General features: G+C 36.5%; 2 protein-coding genes across 2 annotated transcripts; both read left to right on the top strand.

Annotated features, from left to right (window-relative positions):
• Nucleotides 1–5,493: 5,493 nt before the first annotated feature.
• On the top strand, nucleotides 5,494–8,853 carry LOC131953155 (uncharacterized). Its single transcript, XM_059316212.1, has 3 exons — nucleotides 5,494–5,536; nucleotides 7,020–7,073; nucleotides 7,579–8,853. Exons 2-3 carry the CDS (start codon nucleotides 7,052–7,054, stop codon nucleotides 8,586–8,588), a joined length of 1,032 nt encoding a protein of 343 aa, XP_059172195.1. The 5' UTR covers nucleotides 5,494–5,536; nucleotides 7,020–7,051; the 3' UTR covers nucleotides 8,589–8,853.
• Nucleotides 8,854–15,514: 6,661 nt separating this feature from the next.
• LOC131953158 (perivitellin-2 67 kDa subunit-like) lies at nucleotides 15,515–18,591 on the top strand. Its single transcript, XM_059316216.1, has 2 exons — nucleotides 15,515–15,598; nucleotides 17,095–18,591. Exons 1-2 carry the CDS (start codon nucleotides 15,587–15,589, stop codon nucleotides 18,589–18,591), a joined length of 1,509 nt encoding a protein of 502 aa, XP_059172199.1. The 5' UTR covers nucleotides 15,515–15,586.
• Nucleotides 18,592–18,855: the final 264 nt, after the last annotated feature.

The raw sequence follows: 18,855 nt of genomic DNA, 5'->3' as shown, positions 1-18,855 counted from the left end.
TATGTGTAAACTGACTTTAAAATAATTAAAAACATCGGATTTTAATTATTTATACGACTCACCTACCAGAGGATAATATTCTTACTATTGTGGTATATTACTATATCTTATTGTATAGTATTAAGTATTTTTATATTAATGTTTAAACCGTATTGTATGTCTGTAAAAACATCTGTGCTAAAAATGCAAATCATAGGAAATTTTGCTACATCCTATATTAATACCCCTTTTCACTCTTTGTAGGAGCAGATTAAATTTTTGAACAAAAGAGACCTGACTACTTAGCCACTTGCATGTAAACAATGTGTGAACAGCTCTGAGCTAGAGAGTATCTTTATAATAATAAAATACGCGGGTCCTGGACAGAGGTGAAGTTGTGACGTAACTTTGGTGAGGTCACTTATCAACCGTTGGTAAAATGTTTTTCTCAAGCGAACGCCTTAAAAAATTGTATGTCATTTACTCGATCAAAATATTGAAGATAGTAAATTTCTATTATATGTGTTAATTATCAGTACTCCTGTTTATATTCGTTCAGTCTTTTATTCACAAAAATAGCCTCACTTAAACACTAAGTTGTGAAGTATTACAGGAAATAAAGATCTCTGTGTATCGCATGTTTTAACGCAGGCAGTGGCGTAAATAGGTTGGGTGACACCTGTTGCGGTAACTTTTGGTGTCACCCATCCATTAACGTACCAGAACTAGAGCAAATCTGAAGTCAAAACCCGCCCTTGATGGTGTCACCCTGTGCCTAATGATAAATATAACTTTAATACGTTTTAATAAAACAAATTAGATTTTATTACTAAAATTTGCTACTTTATATTTTAGCATCACCCATTTGGATGCTGTCAACACAACCCCCCCCCCCCCCCAAATCCTCCCACACTGAAGGAATGTACTTAACTTTTGCAACATCAACTCTATTGTACTAAATGTTTACACTTAAATATTTAATAAGCCATCCGTGTTGCTCAAAAATTAAACCATTTAGAATTATTCATGATATATCTCTCATCTACTGCGATATTTAAACGGCCTTACAAACGTGCATTCTGCGACACACTTCTGAGTGATTGTATATAAACACACCTGGTTAGATTAAAGGCATTAGATTGTGTATACATTTATCGACCTGCAGCTAACTTATAAAAACAATAGATCTTCACCGACATGAGTATCTGCATGCTGTTATCTATGTTGACCGCTCACTGGGTAAGTACTCATTTACATTACTGGGTTAGTTTTGATGAGATAATTATAAAAATAACAATAGCTTTTATAATCACTATAACAGTTTCGCTATTATGTATGTCTGTCTGGAACATCAGGAAATTATAATACTAATAGTTTCGCTGTCTGTGTATCTATATGTGTATCTATCTATCTGACAAGAACGCTCTAGAGAAAACACAAGCAAATTAAAAACTTTCATAGCAATACGGAAACGAAATATGACGTCACATTGGAGCATATAGTAGAAAATAATCTAAAGCCGTGTGAGAGTGCACACTGTAATATGACGTCATTGATTCTCCAGTAAACATTGAATTAAAAAGCCAATTTTGTCTAATCTTAAAAGTGGTTTGCAGGAAGAGTTTCTTTCATACAATTCTTCGGGTAGGGGCGAAGCCCATCCACCGCGTAAGAACGTCTAAGCCTACCCCCCTCCCCCCAACTCAAAAGAAATGTAGTCATCGATACTCTATAATAAAATTACAGCCTAATTCATGTGTCTAATCTAAAAAGTAGTTTGCGTGCAGTTTTTTTCATGCATCTCTTCCGGTAGGGGCGAAGCCCCGCCCCGTTTCTTCCTTTAGTATGTATGATCTACAAATGCGACCAGGGGGGCGGGGGTAGAATTTTCTGGGAGGGGGCGGACACTGGAAAAAGTATAAAAATTATATTTCGTTGAATGGGACGGTAGACATGTTTTGGGGTGTGTGTGTGGGGGGGGATTGGTTTTAGTTTAGAGAAAATAGACAGCACTATCAACCTAGCGCCCGTTCATCCTTCCTCAACGGGCCATTTTTCTCGTCATAATAATGGTTACGCTAGTCTGTCTGTCGATAACGCTCTAGAGAAAACACAAGGACATTTAAAACATGCAAAGTGAAAGACCGTGACGTCACATGGGACATGTAGGAAGTTTTCAAAACGAAAGGAACTATGTACAGTTATAAACGAAATACAATTTATATAGAAGATATGTACTTTTACCAGTATCAGCCTCCCTTTCCCCCTTAGAATTTCATCCGCCCCCCTTCCTCACTAAAAAATTCAAGTGACCCTCCCCCCTCCCCCGGGAGAAAAAAAACGTTTAAAATAATCACTATTTACATGATTGAGGTTAAGGGGCCAAAAGGAGGAAACGGCTTTAGATTATAGAAATAGGGTCTACCTTTAGTCTGTATGATCTACAAATGCGACCAGTGTTTCTTGCAGACTTTTTTCTCTCCGGAGGAGGATGGGGCACGTGCAATTTTCAGGGAGGAAGGGGGAGGGGAGTGGGTGTACTAAATTTTTCGGGTAGAATGTCGGACACAGGTAAAAGTATATTTTCTATAAAAGTTCTATTTTGTTATTGTGACATTCTTCGGGCGGCTCCAGCCACGCCCCCCCCCACCTCACTCCTCTCGGAAGAGTTACCTGAATTAAACTCAAAATGTGACTTTTGTCAAGTTTGAGCTTAGGTGCGACGTTAAGGGGTATGACTACGACTATATTTAGTATGAATAAGAAGTAACCGAGTAAATAAAAGATCCGGTTAAAATGTTCATTATGTTTGAAAATCCGTTTCCAATGCAATTTTTCGTTTCCGGTTAAATTTGAAGTTGAGGTGGTGATTTTAGTTTTGGTTTCATTTAAAGAAAAAGACAATACTATCAACATATCGACCGTTGTATTTCTCCCTCAGCAGGCTATTTATCTAGTATATGTATAAATATATTATTTAAAATTAAATTTTCATTTTAAATATAAATAAAGATAAGCTACTTTAGCACGCATTAGATACCAGCGTCAAGTATGTTCTCGTCTGTCTATTTTACAGGCTACAGCCATGCTAAAGCTGTTTTTATTGTTTGCGGTTGCCGTGTCATCAGAAGCGGCCAAACAATGCATTAATATCGTGCCTGGACTATCTAAAATTGCCGAAGGTGTGGACATAGCGCAGCTAGACTTGTTACCTCTAGAGTTTACCACCAACAATGGGATCCTGAGTCCGATATTTCCGTTGACCTGTGACCAAGGGAAACAGTGGAAGAGTCCGAAGGGAATTTTGTACGATATGCCTGATCAAGTACGACATAGGATTATATTTGAACATGACTTGTCGATATTTTAAAATTTAGTTGACGCTATGCAAGGGGTGGTCGAATAAATAAAGATGTGCATAATAGTACGCAATATTATTAGTACTTTATAAATTTACGTGCGTTTTTTTGAGAAATCGGATATAGCATAAATTAGTACTTCCTGTCAACGGAAATGTGAAATTTCATTTATCTATCTGAAATAGTACTCAAGTTATAGCCTTTGAAAAATTCAAAGTAGAAAAAGTACCACTTTCGGTTATCGGAAATCGCTCAAACGTTAATACGTACCTACGATTTTGAAAAAATACTTATATATGAAATTTCATCAACCTAGCTGTAACGGTACTCAAGTAATCGTGTTTACACACAGACATACAGACACACACACACAGACACACAGACATACGGACAAGATTGCAAAATTATGTTTTTCCGTATCAGTGAGGTGTAAAACGTCGAGATTTGTAAAAAATATCGATTTTTTTTTTTGCACGATTACATTACTTTCTCTATAGGCCTACTTCGTATATACGAGAAAGTAAAAACACAATAGGAGAAAACCTCATCAAACGCTGAATGTTGAAGATGGTGAAGTTAATTCTTACATGTCCGTAGATTTTAAATAACACATTTTTATTGAAATTAAGCTTTCACCATTGTTTGCTTTTCAAGTTGATAAATCAACAGACGTGAGTTCGTGTTCGCAGTTGCTGGTCTTTGTCTATATTTATTCAGATGATAGCAAAGAAGAGTTGCTCTTTTGTGAAGATAAATAAATACTTTTTTTTTAAAAATTGAATGCTTAAACTGGGTTAAAATGGCTGTGAGGGTTTGTACGGATGGTGCACCATCTATGTTTAGGTCCAAATCGGGCTTTCAGAAAGCAAAAAAGATTTAGCTCCCTAACCACTGCCCTCACCAATCGCCATCAAGACTCCATTGCTAGTATAAGTCGTAAATTATATAAAATCTAGAGCCTTCAAAGAACTGATCAAAGACCTGAATAAAGATCACGAGGTTCTGCTCTTCTACATCACAGTGCGCTGGCGGTCAAACGAATTGTTGTGAATCGTGTTTTTGAATTGAAATCTGAAAACAAATTTTTCTTCAAAATGCAAAGGAAACAAGACCTTTTGGTATACTTAAAACGACATAGAGTGGTTGGAGAGAGTATCATACCTAACAGATGTGTTCGAACATCAACATAAACATAACCTGAAACTTCAGGGAAAATGAACGAATATTATCACTTTCCATGATAATCTCGGGGCATTTTTATCAAAGCTTCAAAATCGGCGAAGAAAATAAATCTTGGAAATATTGTTACTTTGAGAAACTCTGCAGTGTGGTAGATGAATCTAATTGTGAGGTAATTAAAATTTTGAAAGAAGAAATTTCTGGGCATCTTGAATCTATTGAAAACGAACTGCAGCGCTATTTCTATGAGCTGAAAAAAAAGAATCTGCATTGACGCATTATCCATTCTCTTCTTCCCTTGATGTTGCCAGCATTCCCGAGAATTACAAGATGAATTCTTTGATTTGTAGAATGATTCCGCGTAAGATAAAAAAACTGCAGACACAATTTTGGTGTAGCATTCACCATTTATATCCAAACGTAAAATTGATTGATTTTTCGAGAATATATTTCGAACACTATTTTTCGATTAAAAACAAAATTAAGATAATGATAATGACATAGGTTGGCGTTAACAAAAAAAATACTTTAAAAAAAACGCGAATGTTTAGTAAATAGTATGCAATTTTACTCATGGTATTAAAACAGTTATCAAGAGTAGTTAATATTGAAAGTCTACTAGAAAATCTTATTTTAGTGCTTATTAATTTCCATACTAATTTCGGCTTTTTAATTCTATGGGGGTTGCGGGTCACTTTATTTTTATAAAAGGGGATCGCCACTCGAAAAAGTTTGGGAACCACTGTTCTAAATGGAGGGCTATAAAAGTATTCTAGTTATTATCAAATCATATTTTGCATCTTGTAATGTGTATTGCTAATTTTACATATAGAAAAATAAAATTATTGATTTCGAAAGGTATCCAACTAAGACTGCTAATTCAGGGATTTCCCGATCTCATTTAAATATATAATAACGTGTATTTTTAGCTCCTGACGAGTATAAATCAGCGTAACCAAGAGCTACCGCCTAGACAAGTGTCGACAGCCCAACTACAATAATTGTTGCCTACAGCTCTGGTAAGTTACTCTAATCTCTAATTTTAGTGTTGTTTTTATTTTTATCAGGGGTCGGCCAGCTCCGTCTTTGAATTCACTCTTCTACCTCTACATTTATTTTATTTTAATTAAGACATGTTTTTAAGATTTAGCCGTGTAAAATATAGACTAGTGAGATTGTATGTGCCGGAATATGTAACAGAACGAGTGTGATAATTTGAGAAATAGTATTTAAACAAGAGGTTCGTTAAACTAATGATTAAGTGAAATAATTTTTTTAATGATAAGTTTTACTAGTTGTTATTAAACCTTTGGTCAAATTATTTTTTAAAGACTCGCCAATTGATGAAGTCCTTTAACGGTTTATGTGCCTTTTTAAAAATATTACTCGAAATTTTAATAAAAGTTTATTAGTTTATTGTATATTCATTGAGGTCAATAATTATTTTTGATATATGATTATTGGCTTCTTGTGACGCTTCTTGTAACGATATGTTAGTCCAAAACGTTCGAATCTTTGTATAGAGGTATTATTTTCATGTTAAATAAGTCGATTGAAAGCATTGGTATCCAAACTGTAGGACGCAAAGCTTCACCCTAAAAGAAACTCTAAATGCGACTTTTGTCATGTTTGAGCTTAGGTGCAAGGTTTAGGGGTATGATTACGACTATATTTAGTATGGATGTGCAGTAAATCCGGTTAAAATGACAATTATGGATAAAAATTTGTTTATTGTTTCAGGTTAAATTTTAAGTTGAGGTGGAGATTTTGGTTTTGATTGCAGTTTAGAGAAAAAGACAACACTATCAACTTAGCGCCCGTTGTATTTCTCCCTCAACGTATTTAATATTATTATTAATTATTATGTTTAATTAATAGGCCTAATTATTACAATTAATAGACTACTCGTTATCCTTGGATAACTTAGTTTCGGAGGTCATCAATAAATGACAACACGTTTAATTGACAATTTTTATCTTTCCCTTCCCTTCTATTTCACCTGCCCTGTGTCCAGAGTTTCTTCCAGGCGAAAGAAAGGGAATTAATATAGAAAACATATACTATACTTTTAGCAGTGTCCTTCCCCCAGAAAAATGTTGTCCGCCCCGTCCGCCCCCCCCCCCCCCGAAAATATCGATTGCCCCCCCCCCTATTGGAAAGTATACAAGAGCAACGACAGTAAACTTTTATTATAAATGTCACATCTAATTACTTAAGTGTCAATATAGACAATTATCATGTTGTTTTTATATAAATTGCGTGTTTATAAAAACATTTTTTTAGCCTAATGGTTACACCCTGTTTTCTGTACATATAAATTCTAAAGCTTATATTTGTTTATTTTTAAAATAAAAACAATATCAGTTTTACAGAAAAACAAACAAACTTAGCCAATTGGTTTCACAAATAAGATAGAAACAAAGTGTTACATTTGAATGTACTAAAGTGTACTGAACGGTTTAGTTTTTAATTATAATTTAATGTGAGCTCTTTTTTTTCAAGTTCAAAATCAAAAGACGGTCACAGGTGTTATAATGAGTGATATTTTTATCCCAGGTAAATAAATATTTGTTTAACTCAATATTCTATCAAAGCAGTGATTTTAAATATGTATAACTGGGGCAGATGAGGCTCGTTAGCTGGGGACAGCCACTCTTCTAGGAGAGACAACTCCAAAATCAAACAACTGCTGCCTTGTAGTTTGTTCTTGGTTGGACAAAGGCTATGGAAGCAAATCCAAAAAGAAAAGCAGGCTGAAATCGTAGTCAATGGCCTCAATGGCACATAACCAGTTGACACGTAATCCTTAATTGTGATGGAAGCATGGTCGAGTCGGCAAAGTTCATGGTTGATAAATTCGAAAAAAGTCTCGAGTTCAAACCCTCTGGCAGATAAGGCTCGATCCCTTCCAACACTAAAAATTAAGAACGAAGAAGAAGGAGAAATGGGTATAAGAGTAAAATCTTCACATTTAAGGGAAACTTTTATTATATTACTTTATTCACTTTAATACATCATTTAAGAATGTTTAAATATTTTAAAAAAATTTTTGTGTCTGTAGGAAATCATGAAGCTGAGATGTGCTATGGAGGAGAAGCTGATCTACACAAACATGTTACTGGCTGTAAGAAGAATCCAGGTCACAAAGGTTTTATACCCCTTAAAGATTTCAACAGATACTGTCTCCCCTCACGTTTCCATGATGACGAACTCATGTCTGAGACAATCAAAACATTGGCAGCCCTAACTGTCCAGGTAAAGACTAAATTCACCAGTCTTAGAAGACCAGAGTTTTACCCAGGCACTCAAGTTCCATATCCATGTTATAATGACAGAGGATGTCACGTGATGAGGTTAGGGACGGGGAGGGTGAGCAATGTGCGCTATTTCACAGATAGTGACATATGGGGAACTTGTGGTTGTGCCAAGTGTCAAGTCTCTGCCACACCCAGCAAAGTGTGGGGGATGGTTGATGTGTTGACAGCCACACATGTGGTGTTTGATGAAAGTGAGTCGAGACAGACCAGGTGTGTTTTAGGTTTTGATGACAATAAAAGTCCAGGGGTCAGTCTTGATGGCTGGGAGGGTGGCGGAGGCATTGAGAACGACAGGTGTGAAATGTTTTATGTGACTTGTGACTTAGAGTTGGTTTATAAACTGTTCAAGATGTGTCGTTACTTGACTGGTCTATGTGAGGAAGTATGGGACAAATACGGAGAATTTGATAATGTGGACAATTCGTCTTTTATAGTGTCACATCCTCATGGCTGTCCTAAACAGGTCTCTGTAGGACAATGGACACACAGTCTTGAGAGGGATGAATATGATGAAGGTTTTGAGGCTTATACCACCAACACCAGGTACTGGTACACAACATGTACATGTCCAGGCTCCAGTGGAGCGCCTGTGTACATGCTGGGATATGACGGGTGGTGGTATAGCTATCCCCACAGTGGATCAAACTCTAAAGGAAATTATAGTGGGGAGTGTTTGACCGATGTTGTTAGTACTCTTAACTCTAAACAACGTAAACAAAAAATGGCTAAACTTTTCGCTTCATTTAACAATTAGTGTCGTATCTTACGTGTCTTATCAAGACGTATATGAATAATTTAATTAAATGTTTTTCTTTGCAAAACTGTTGCATCATTGCTATTTTCATCTTTCTTTTCAACTGATTTAGATTGATTAAATTGTATTGCTGTTGTAACCATATGAGCTAGTCTCACACTACAATATGTAATACGTAGGCCTACTGCTAATGCGTCCTATAAATAATTTTGTTTTTATAAGAATCATAATTTGTCTATAAATTATAACTGACGAATGTTTCTACATTTCTTTACAAAACTATTGTATAAATATAATACATTATTTTGATAAACAAAATCTTACCTTGTTCATTTATTGCAACATTACCCGACATGTTTAAAAGTGATCATAATTTTGTTAACAATTGATGTTGGTTTTGTTACTTGTGTTAATGGTTGTATCAAGCTGCTAGAGATTTTAAAATAATTTGGCGCTTCATAAAGCCATCATTATACACCTAAAGAAAAGCGGGTATTATAAAAAGTCATTTCAAATGTTTATTTAAGGGATAAAACTAAGATGTTCGATGTTTTGTTCTTTGTAGACGGTCGCTAAAGCAGCGTGAGCTTTACAATAACAAGTTGTGTACTTGACTAGAGTTGGGAAATGTAAAGATAGATCTAGGTGTGTATAGATATAGTACTGGTTGTAATATGTTAGAAACCAATGTCATCTTTGACGGTCAAGTCTGAAAAGGAATGTCAAAGGACAAGACTGAGAACGACTGGTGTGAGTTGATTTATGTGACTTGTGACTTAGAGTTGGTTGATGTACTGGGCAAGATGTGTCGTTACTTGACTGTTCTGTGTTAGGAAGTGTGGGACAAATACGGAGGATTTGATGATGTGGACAATTTGTCCGTTATATTGTCACATCATCATGGCTGTCCTAAACAGGTCTCTGTAGGACAATGGACAGACAGTTATGAGAGGGATGAATATTGTAACAGTCAAATGTTGGGTGAATGTATGTTTCGAATGGAGATGTAAAAAGGCGATATAAATCTAAAATATATTGTGGGTGGGCGCATGCGCAAAAGAAAGTGGAGGTAGAGAGGAAGCGAGAAGAAAAAATTGCGTTGTTTGATAATGAAGCTGTTGTATCTTTGAATCAATAAATTGTGTAAACTACCAGGACAAGAGTTGTTTGGTGTTATCCATCAGGCTATGCAATAACACAACAGGGATGCAGTTGGTATTTGTCTTGCGTTTGTGCCATGAAGTTGACAGGACAAAAAGTCCGTGACAAATATCGTGACAGCATTGAGGCTTATACCGCCTACACCAGGTACTGGTACACAATATGTACATGCCCAGGCTCCAGTGTCTACATGCTGGGATATGACGGGTGGTGGTATAGCTATCCCCACAGTGGATCAAACTCTAAAGGAAATTATAGTTTGGAGTGGTGGACCGACGTTGTTAGTACTCTCAACTCTACACAACGTAAACAAAAACTGGCTAAACTTGTCGCTTCATTTAACAATTTGTGTCGTATCTTACGTGTCTTATCAAGACGTATATGAATAATTTAATTAAATGTTTTTCTTTGCTAAACTGTTGCATCATTGCTATTTTCACCTTTCTTTTCAACTGATTTAGATTGATTAAATTGTATTGCTTTTGTACCCATATGAGCTAGTCTCACACTACAATATGTAACATGTAGGCCTAATGCAAATGCGTCCGAAAAATAATTTTGTTTTTATAAGAATCATAATTTGTTTATAAATTATAACTGACGAATGTTTCTACATTTCTTTACAAAACTATTGTATAAATAAAATACATTATTTTGATAAACAAAATCTTACCTTGTTCATTTATTGCAACATTACTCGACATGTTTAAAAGTGATCGTAAGTTTGTTAACGATTGATGTTGGTTTTGTTACTTGTGTTAATGGTTGTGTCAAGCTGCTAGAGATTGTAAAATATTTTAAAATAATTTGGCGCTTCATAAAGCCATCATTATCACCGAAAGAAAAGCTGGTATTATAAAAAGTCATTTCAAATGTTTATTTAAGGGATAAAACTAAGATGTTCGATGTTTTGTTCTTTCTAGACGGTCGCTAAAGCAGCGTGAACTTTACAATAACAAGTTGTGTACCTGACTAGAGTTGGGAAATGTAAAGATAGATCTAGTTGTGTATAGATATAGTACAGGTTGTAATATGTTAGAAACCAATGTCATCTTTGACGGTCAAACCTGTAAAGGAATGTCAAAGGACAAGTGTTACGCACCGACTGTATAACGGGGCAGACGGCTAGAAAGATGGGCGCATGAAACTGACAGTGTTTCGGGGGGACGGGGTGGAATGGCTTAAAAACTCTGCTGCCGAAAGTCTAATTTTTACCATTTGCCCTGCAACTTCACACTGGGCGATGGCTTAGATGCTTAAATTAATACACACGGCGACCTCAACATTAACAAACAGAAAGATACAGATGCCGATCACAAATAGGCGCATCTATTTTTATTTGCTTTAACCTAATTATTTTTATTGAGCGTTTTAATGCATTTTTATTTTCTAAATTAATACAACTTTCCATGCTAAGAAATTCTTGCAGGGGAACGACCTCTCCTCAAGTTGTCCTGGGTACGACACTGGGTAAGTTGAGCCATCAGTTTACCATTTGGTTGTGTGAGATGCAGAGGCGTAAAAAGGGCAGGGCGGAAGGTATGGACCGCACCGGGTGACATCATTTAGGGGGGTGACACTAAGGCAAATATATTTAAATTATAGGCCTATGTACACCGACATAAAAACACACACAAACACACACACACACACACACACACACACATATATATATATATATATATATATATATATATATATATATATATATATATATATATATATATATATATATATATATACTTTGTTTCTTTTTTTTTTTGGGGGGGGGGGGGAGGGGGGGTGACACCAAGAAGTTACGCACCGGATGACACCCGATTTTTTTAATCAACCTCTTCAAATTTAAGTTGTTCAAGAAACAATTGAACTCTACTTCACTTGCCCATAGACCGTCAGGTTTGAAAAGGAAACTTTACTTTTACTTCAAGTTGTTTAATAATGGTCAAAGGGAAGTAACAATAAAATGTAATCGATTTTTTGATTTACACATTTGCCTTTCCTGTTTCTTATAATTAGGAAATTATTGGTAAAGTTATTTTTAAAAATGTCTCTAATCATCTATAATATTTAAAAACAATTAAACTGCCACTTAATTTGTTCGTCTAATAGTTAGGGTACCTAGGCCTATAAGGAAAATAAAGCAAAATTGGCTAACATAATAACACAAAAGCACAAAATGAAGTTAGCATCAGTAATTAGTCGGTTGGACCTTCCGAAAAATATATAAATGTTGCAGATGTACAAAAGGTAGCCTACATTTCAAATAAAGCATGAAATAGTATATCTAAGAGTTCTGTTCACTTACACCACATTATGCCTCCGAATACTTACACCGCTACATGCCTCCCCCAACCACGGACGAACTAGAAAAATATATAGTTTCTATACAAAATATTATATACATCAACCAGTCTTTCCGCCCCCGCCCATTCCGGAAACTTTAAAGGCACCCTCACCACCCGAAAGTTTCATCAAATGTCAAACACCCTCCACCCCAAACACACACACATACCCACACTTCCCGGAAAAAAAATTGTGAAAGGAAACACTTGTAGTGTTGTTTAAATATGTGAACATGGTGTGATGCCTTTGTCTAGAGAGAGTTCTTGTTCAAGTTAACGGTGGAAAGTCTAGAAATCAATTCACCATCTTCCTTACGTTTTGACTAAATTTAGAACCTGTGTTTATCGACACAATGAAAAGTTACGATGTAATGTCTGGGTATAAGCATAGAAGTGAGATCTCGGTACTTTGAATAGAATGTTGCTCTCTAAACTGAGAAGAGTATTTCCTTTTGGTCTATATTCAGTTTATACAATTTCTCTACCTTGTTTGAGTATTTTAATCTCTCAGTCAATGCGACCCTCCCTGTGTCTTTCTGGAACCCAATGCATTTACTATATAAATATGTGTGTCCTTGTGTCCTTCTGGGATCCCCTGCGTGTAATTCTGGAAGGTAGTGCAGAGCGATGCAAAACTTAGGCACAATTCAAATCAATAGAAGCTAACATTGATAACATAATTGTTGGATTTAGACAATAGCAAACGAAAACTTGTCAGACTATCATACCAGCCATTCTATAAAATGCATATTTATAAGGAGATTAATAAGAGTGCAATGCTACATTCTTTTCCTTTGTAATATTTACAAATCGTTATCATTACCGTAAATGACTTGCACACTACTGGACAATGTGTAAAATGTCCACATTGACATTCATATTAAAATAAAAAATGTCTATAGTTTTTGAAACCTAACTGTTTCTCCCTTCATGTAATAACTCTTCTAGCATTCAGAAGCCATAAATATTCTGTACTTAATTCGGGTAAAAGATAAAATATTTATACGCCTCATCTACCAAAGAATGATGTTCGAACTATTATGGTATATTACTATATATTATTGTATATTATTAAGTATTTTTATATTATTGTTATAACCTTATTGTATGTCTGTAAGAACATCTGTGCTCAAAATGCAACAAATATGAAATTTTGCTATATCCTATGTTAATACATCTTTTCACTCTTTGTAGGAGCAGATTAAATTTTTGAACAAAAGAGACATGACTACTTAGCCACTTGCATGTAAACAATGTGTGAACAGCTCTGAGCTAGAGAGTAGCTTTATAATAATAAAATACGCGGGTCCTGGACAGAGGTGAAGTTGTGACGTAACTTTGGTGAGGTCACTTTTCAACCGTTAGTAAAATGTGTTTATCAAGCTAACGTCATAAAACTTGTGTCATTTACTCGATCTCTATATTCAAGATAGTAAATTTCTATTACATTAAATTTGTTACTTATTAGTACTGCTGTTTAGATTTGTTAGTTCTTTTGTCCACAAAAATAGCCTCACTTAAACACAAAGTAGTGAAGTAATACAAGAACAAAACATCTGTGTCTATCATCATGTTTTAATACAGGCAATGGCTTCAATAGTTTGGGTCCCACCTGGTGTGGTGACCTTTCATGTCACCCATCAATTAACGTACTAGAAATAGAGCCAATCTGGTGTCACACCCCGTCCTTGATGGTGTCACCCTGAGCTTAACGATGCATAGAACTTTAATACGTTGAAATAAAACAAATTAGAATTGCTCACTAAAATTTGCTACTTTTTATTTTAGCAGCACCCATTTGAATGGTGTCAACACCCCCTCACCCCATTTCCCCCTTACCTTGTGATGCTACTGATTGAAAGAATGTATTTAACGTTTGCAACATCAACTCTATTGTACCTAATGTTCACATGTAAATGTTGAACAAGCCAAAAATTAAAACATTTAGAATTATCCATGGTATATCTCTCATCTACTGCGATATTTAAACGGCCTTACAAACGTGCATTCTGCGACACACTTCTGAGTGATTGTATATAAACACACCTGGTTAGATTAAAGGCATTAGATTGTGTATACATTTATCGACCTGCAGCTAACTTATAAAAACAATAGATCTTCACCGACATGAGTATCTGCATGCCGTTATCTATGTTGACCTCTCACTGGGTGAGTACTCATTTGCATTACTGGGTAAGTTTTGATGAGATAATTATAAAAATAATAATAGCTTTTATAATCACTTTAAAAGTTTCGCGTTTATGTATGTCTGTCTGGAACATCAAGAAATCATAATAATAGTTACGATATTCTGTCTGTCGATAACGCTCTAGAGAAAACACTAGGACATTTAAAAGATGTAAAGTGAAAGACCTGGGACATGTAGGAAGTTTTCAAAGCGAAAGGAAATATGTAGGCATACAGTTCTAAACGAAATGCAATTTATATAGAAGATATGTATTTTTACCAGTGACAGCCTCCTCCTTTTCCCATACAATTTAATCCGCTTCCCCTCTCACTAAAAATTCAAGTGACCCCCCTCACCACTATTTACATGATTAAGGTTTAGAGGCCAAAAGTAGAAAACGGCTCTAGATTATTAAATAGGGTACACCTTCAGTCTGTATGATCTACAAATGCGACCAGTGTTTCTTCCATACTTTATTCTCACGGGAGGAGGAAGGGGCGCGTGAAATTTTCAGGGAGGGGGGGGGTGACTAAATTTTTCGGGGAGAAGGTCGGACACAGGTAAAATTATATTTTCTAAAAAAAATCTATTTTGTTATTGTGACACTCTTCGGGCGGCTCCGCCCCCCCCCCCCCCCCTTTCTACCTCACTCCTCTCAGAAGAGTTACCTAAAAGAAACTCTAAATGTGGCTTTTGTCAAGTTTGAGCTTAGGTGCGACGTTAAGGGGTATGACTACCACTATATTTAGTATGAATAAGAAGTAACCGAGTAAATAAAAGATCCGGTTAAAATGTTCATTATGTTTGAAAATCCGTTTCCAATGCAATTTTTCGTTTCCGGTTAAATTTGAAGTTAGGTGGTGATTTTAGTTTTGGTTTCATTTAAAGAAAAAGACAATACTATCAACATAGCGCCCGTTGTATTTCTCCCTCAGCAGGCTATTTATCTAGTATATGTATAAATATACTATTTAAAATTAAATTTTCATTTTAAATATAAATAAAGATAAGCTACTTTAGCACGCATTAGATACCAGCGTCAAGTATGTTCTCGTATGTCTATTTTACAGGCTACAGCCATGCTAAAGCTGTTTTTATTGTTTGTGGTTGCCGTGTCATCAGAAGCGTCCAAACAATGCATTAATATCGTGCCTGGACTATCTAAAATTGCCGAGGGTGTGGACATAGCGCAGCTAGACCTGTTACCTCTAGAGTTTACCACCAACAACGGGATCCTGAGTCCGATATTTCCGTTGACCTGTGACCAAGGGAAAAAGTGGAAGAGTCCGAGTGGAATTTTGTACGATATGCCTGATCAGGTATGAAGTAGGATTATATCAGTGGCGTAGCGAGGTCGGGTGTCACCCGGTGCGGCACTTAATGGTGTAACCCCCCCCCCCCCAGATGCGTAGCGACCCTTCCCGGGGACAAACTTTCAAGTTCTCGATTTGCACCCCCCCCACTCAAACTCTCGATTTGCAACCCCCCCCCATCAACCTTTCGATTTGCACCCCCCCCCCCATCAAACTTTCGATTTGCACCCCCCCCCCTACCTCAAACTTTCGATTTGCACACCCCCCATCAAGTTTTTCTCTATATATTTTGCTATTTTTTGCCTTGGTGTCACCCCACCCCCCTTCCCCCCCCCCCCCGTCGCTACGCCCCTGGATTATATCCAAACATGTCTTGTCGATATTTTAAAATTTAGTTGACGCTTTGCAAGGGGCGGCGTGGTCGAATGGTAGAGCGTTTACCTTGCTAATATATAGGACTCGAGTATTTTTCTCGCCCCTCTCTACACACACACATTACCAAAAGTGCTTTACGTTATGGGATTTGTTCTAAAGTCGGTAAAACTAAAGTTTTCCAACTCTTACTGATTTCGTTGACGGTTTTAGCGTAGGTTAGTTTATTGCAAATAAAAAAAAATTCATTTTCAACACTAGTGTTATGTTTTTATCTCTATCAGGGAAAAAATATACGAGTATTCTTTTTATTTTTTATTTGCTAACCTACTTTTAGATATTTTTTTAGATCGCATGTTAGACGCCTACTCTTCCGCATTCCAAAAGAGGAAAGGCAAAACTACACATCTACCATTTTGTTTATCGGTCCTCTAATTTCAGCCTAGTTTAGACTTGGTCTTCGAATCGTACGTTAAATAAGAGGGTTTTTTTTCTGTATATCTTTTCGAAAACACAATATTTCCTCACTAAATTGCTAATTATTGAGTAAAAAAAAATATGCTAAAATCTTTTAGAACGCCATCCTGAAATAAAAACAATGGGAAATGTAAATTCATCTACAGATGTATCGACAAACAAATGATTTTGAAAGACAATTTTGTTAACCCGACATTTACTGTACGATAGTGTTGCGAGCGAGTTAGAGAATTAGTCGACCATCAATCATAACGTAGATTCCAACGATCTGAGACACATTACTTTAAAGGATCGTTGTTTCATTTAATTCTTTATTGCATATGACATCTACTTGATAGATACGGACGACGACTTTCACAACATTTACAAAGGCTTGACTAAATTCTCGACAACTGGACTCTACACCCTAGCACAACTAATCGCAAACTGCCCTAACCCTCTTCCTCCAGCAACAAGATCCTACTCTCACACTTCACATCCTTACGTACCTCATCATACAGTCACACTCTTTTAATAATATAAAATCATTCTACCATACACATACTCTCAAACTCTTGCAATACACCGAGATACCATCCATAAAAGATACTATTTTTATAAATGCCACATTAAACTTACTACGATTAAATTACAATACAATTTTGATTGAGCAGATTTGGACAATCACAACAGTGCCAGGTGGACATACGACCTCTGAGGTCGACACCTTCAAGTCCTACAATGACGTCAGAGAATCCATGAGTGCCAACGCTGGTCTAGAAGCAAGTTACGGATTTTTCGCTTTCTCGGGAAGTTTTTCCTACAGAAAACTACAGAGTTTAATCACCAGCAGTTCAATGTACATGTCTGAAGTTACAGCTTTTGCTGGGGCGATCCGTGCCGATGTCAACGCAGCGGAGAATTTAGAATTGGATACATTTACACAAAATTACATTGACCGTTTTCTGACAGACACCTACGAAAGTAATCCCGATGCTTATAATAAATTTATTGAGACTTACGGTACGCATTACTTCGCTACAGGAAAATTTGGAGGCTATGTCAGGATGATGTTCGAGGCTTCACAAGACTACTACTCATCTCAAACTGAGATCCAAATTGAAGCCAATGCTAGAGCGTCTTACATGCTAGCGGTTTCTGTTAGTGTCGGAACCTCCACAACAAATCAAAAAGTTGACGAAACGTTTAAATCCAACACTAAAAAAACAATCAAGTACTACGGAGGCAACACCAACCTGCTCAATGACCAACCAGATTTCTCAAAATGGCTCCCAACTGTAGAAAATGATCCGTGGCTATTCTCTGGCAATTTGAAACCAATCAGCAACTTGTTTAGAAACGCAACAAAGAAGGCGTCTATGGTGGCAGCAGTAGAGAACCATTTAATAAGAAGTTATTTAGGAGAATTGCAATATCTTATAAATGTAGCCAAATCTAAGTCTGATAATTTTATAATCAGAAGATTCTTGACTACATTGAATGATTTGAAAGCTACAAAAGTTATTCCCAAACCTGCTGTTGAAGGTTTATCTAGAGATCTACAAGAATTAATGTCCGTCCCCAAATGGTTTCTAGCCTCCACCAAGTTATGTTTGCATTGGTTGCCTACCGGCGATCGAAATCAATGTGGAGGAACAAATGATCCTCAAGACATTTGTGCTAATATCAACTCAATGACTGAATGGTACCACGACAGTACTGACCAACGAAGCGGAGGTTGTAAGATGCAATGGGGAATCTACTCATTGGAGCCTAACCCACCAGAATGGCTGCACGAAATCAAGATATGCTATCAGTGGGACCTAGACAAAAGTATTAATGACGATAAGCAATGCGGTATTGGCAAAGGATACAATTACTGCGGAAATATCAACTCGTTGTCTAATGAATATCTCGACGATACGAGCCAAAATAGGGGTGGTTGCAAAATTCGGTGGATGCTTGAAATCCCTGGCTACGTCCCATACTGGATGAAAGTGTTACAGGTTTGTTTCAAGTGGGAAGCTGAAGGTGAGGCGGCACAATGCGGAGGCGGCGCCCCACCATACCAGTGTGTTCCGGCCACCAATTGGACTGAGTATTACGTCGATTACACAGACGACAGAGCAGGCGGCTGCAAGCTGAGCTGGGGTTTAAAGACCTCCTATTAGTTTCTAACAAAACTTTGTGAACTTAAAAGGAGGGTTGAAGAACTACTTCAAGCACATTTGTGAAAACCACAAAGATAGGTAAATTGCTCACCATATCATAAATTATAGAAAAATAAATTGAAACTCATCAAATTATGAAAATACATTGTTGTTTGCTTTCTTTCCAAGTCTAACTTTCGTAGAAATTCAAGTAGTTTATGTTTAGCAGCCTCCCACCCATCCTACCTAAACTCGTCCAGTCAATGACTCTTGGATTGCCCATTT

This window comes from Physella acuta, unplaced genomic scaffold, assembly GCF_028476545.2.
Source record: "Physella acuta isolate Inbredline_101_S28 unplaced genomic scaffold, ASM2847654v3 ptg000912l, whole genome shotgun sequence".
NCBI lineage: Eukaryota > Metazoa > Mollusca > Gastropoda > Physidae > Physella > Physella acuta.
This window is presented reverse-complemented; position numbering and strand designations above follow the sequence as displayed.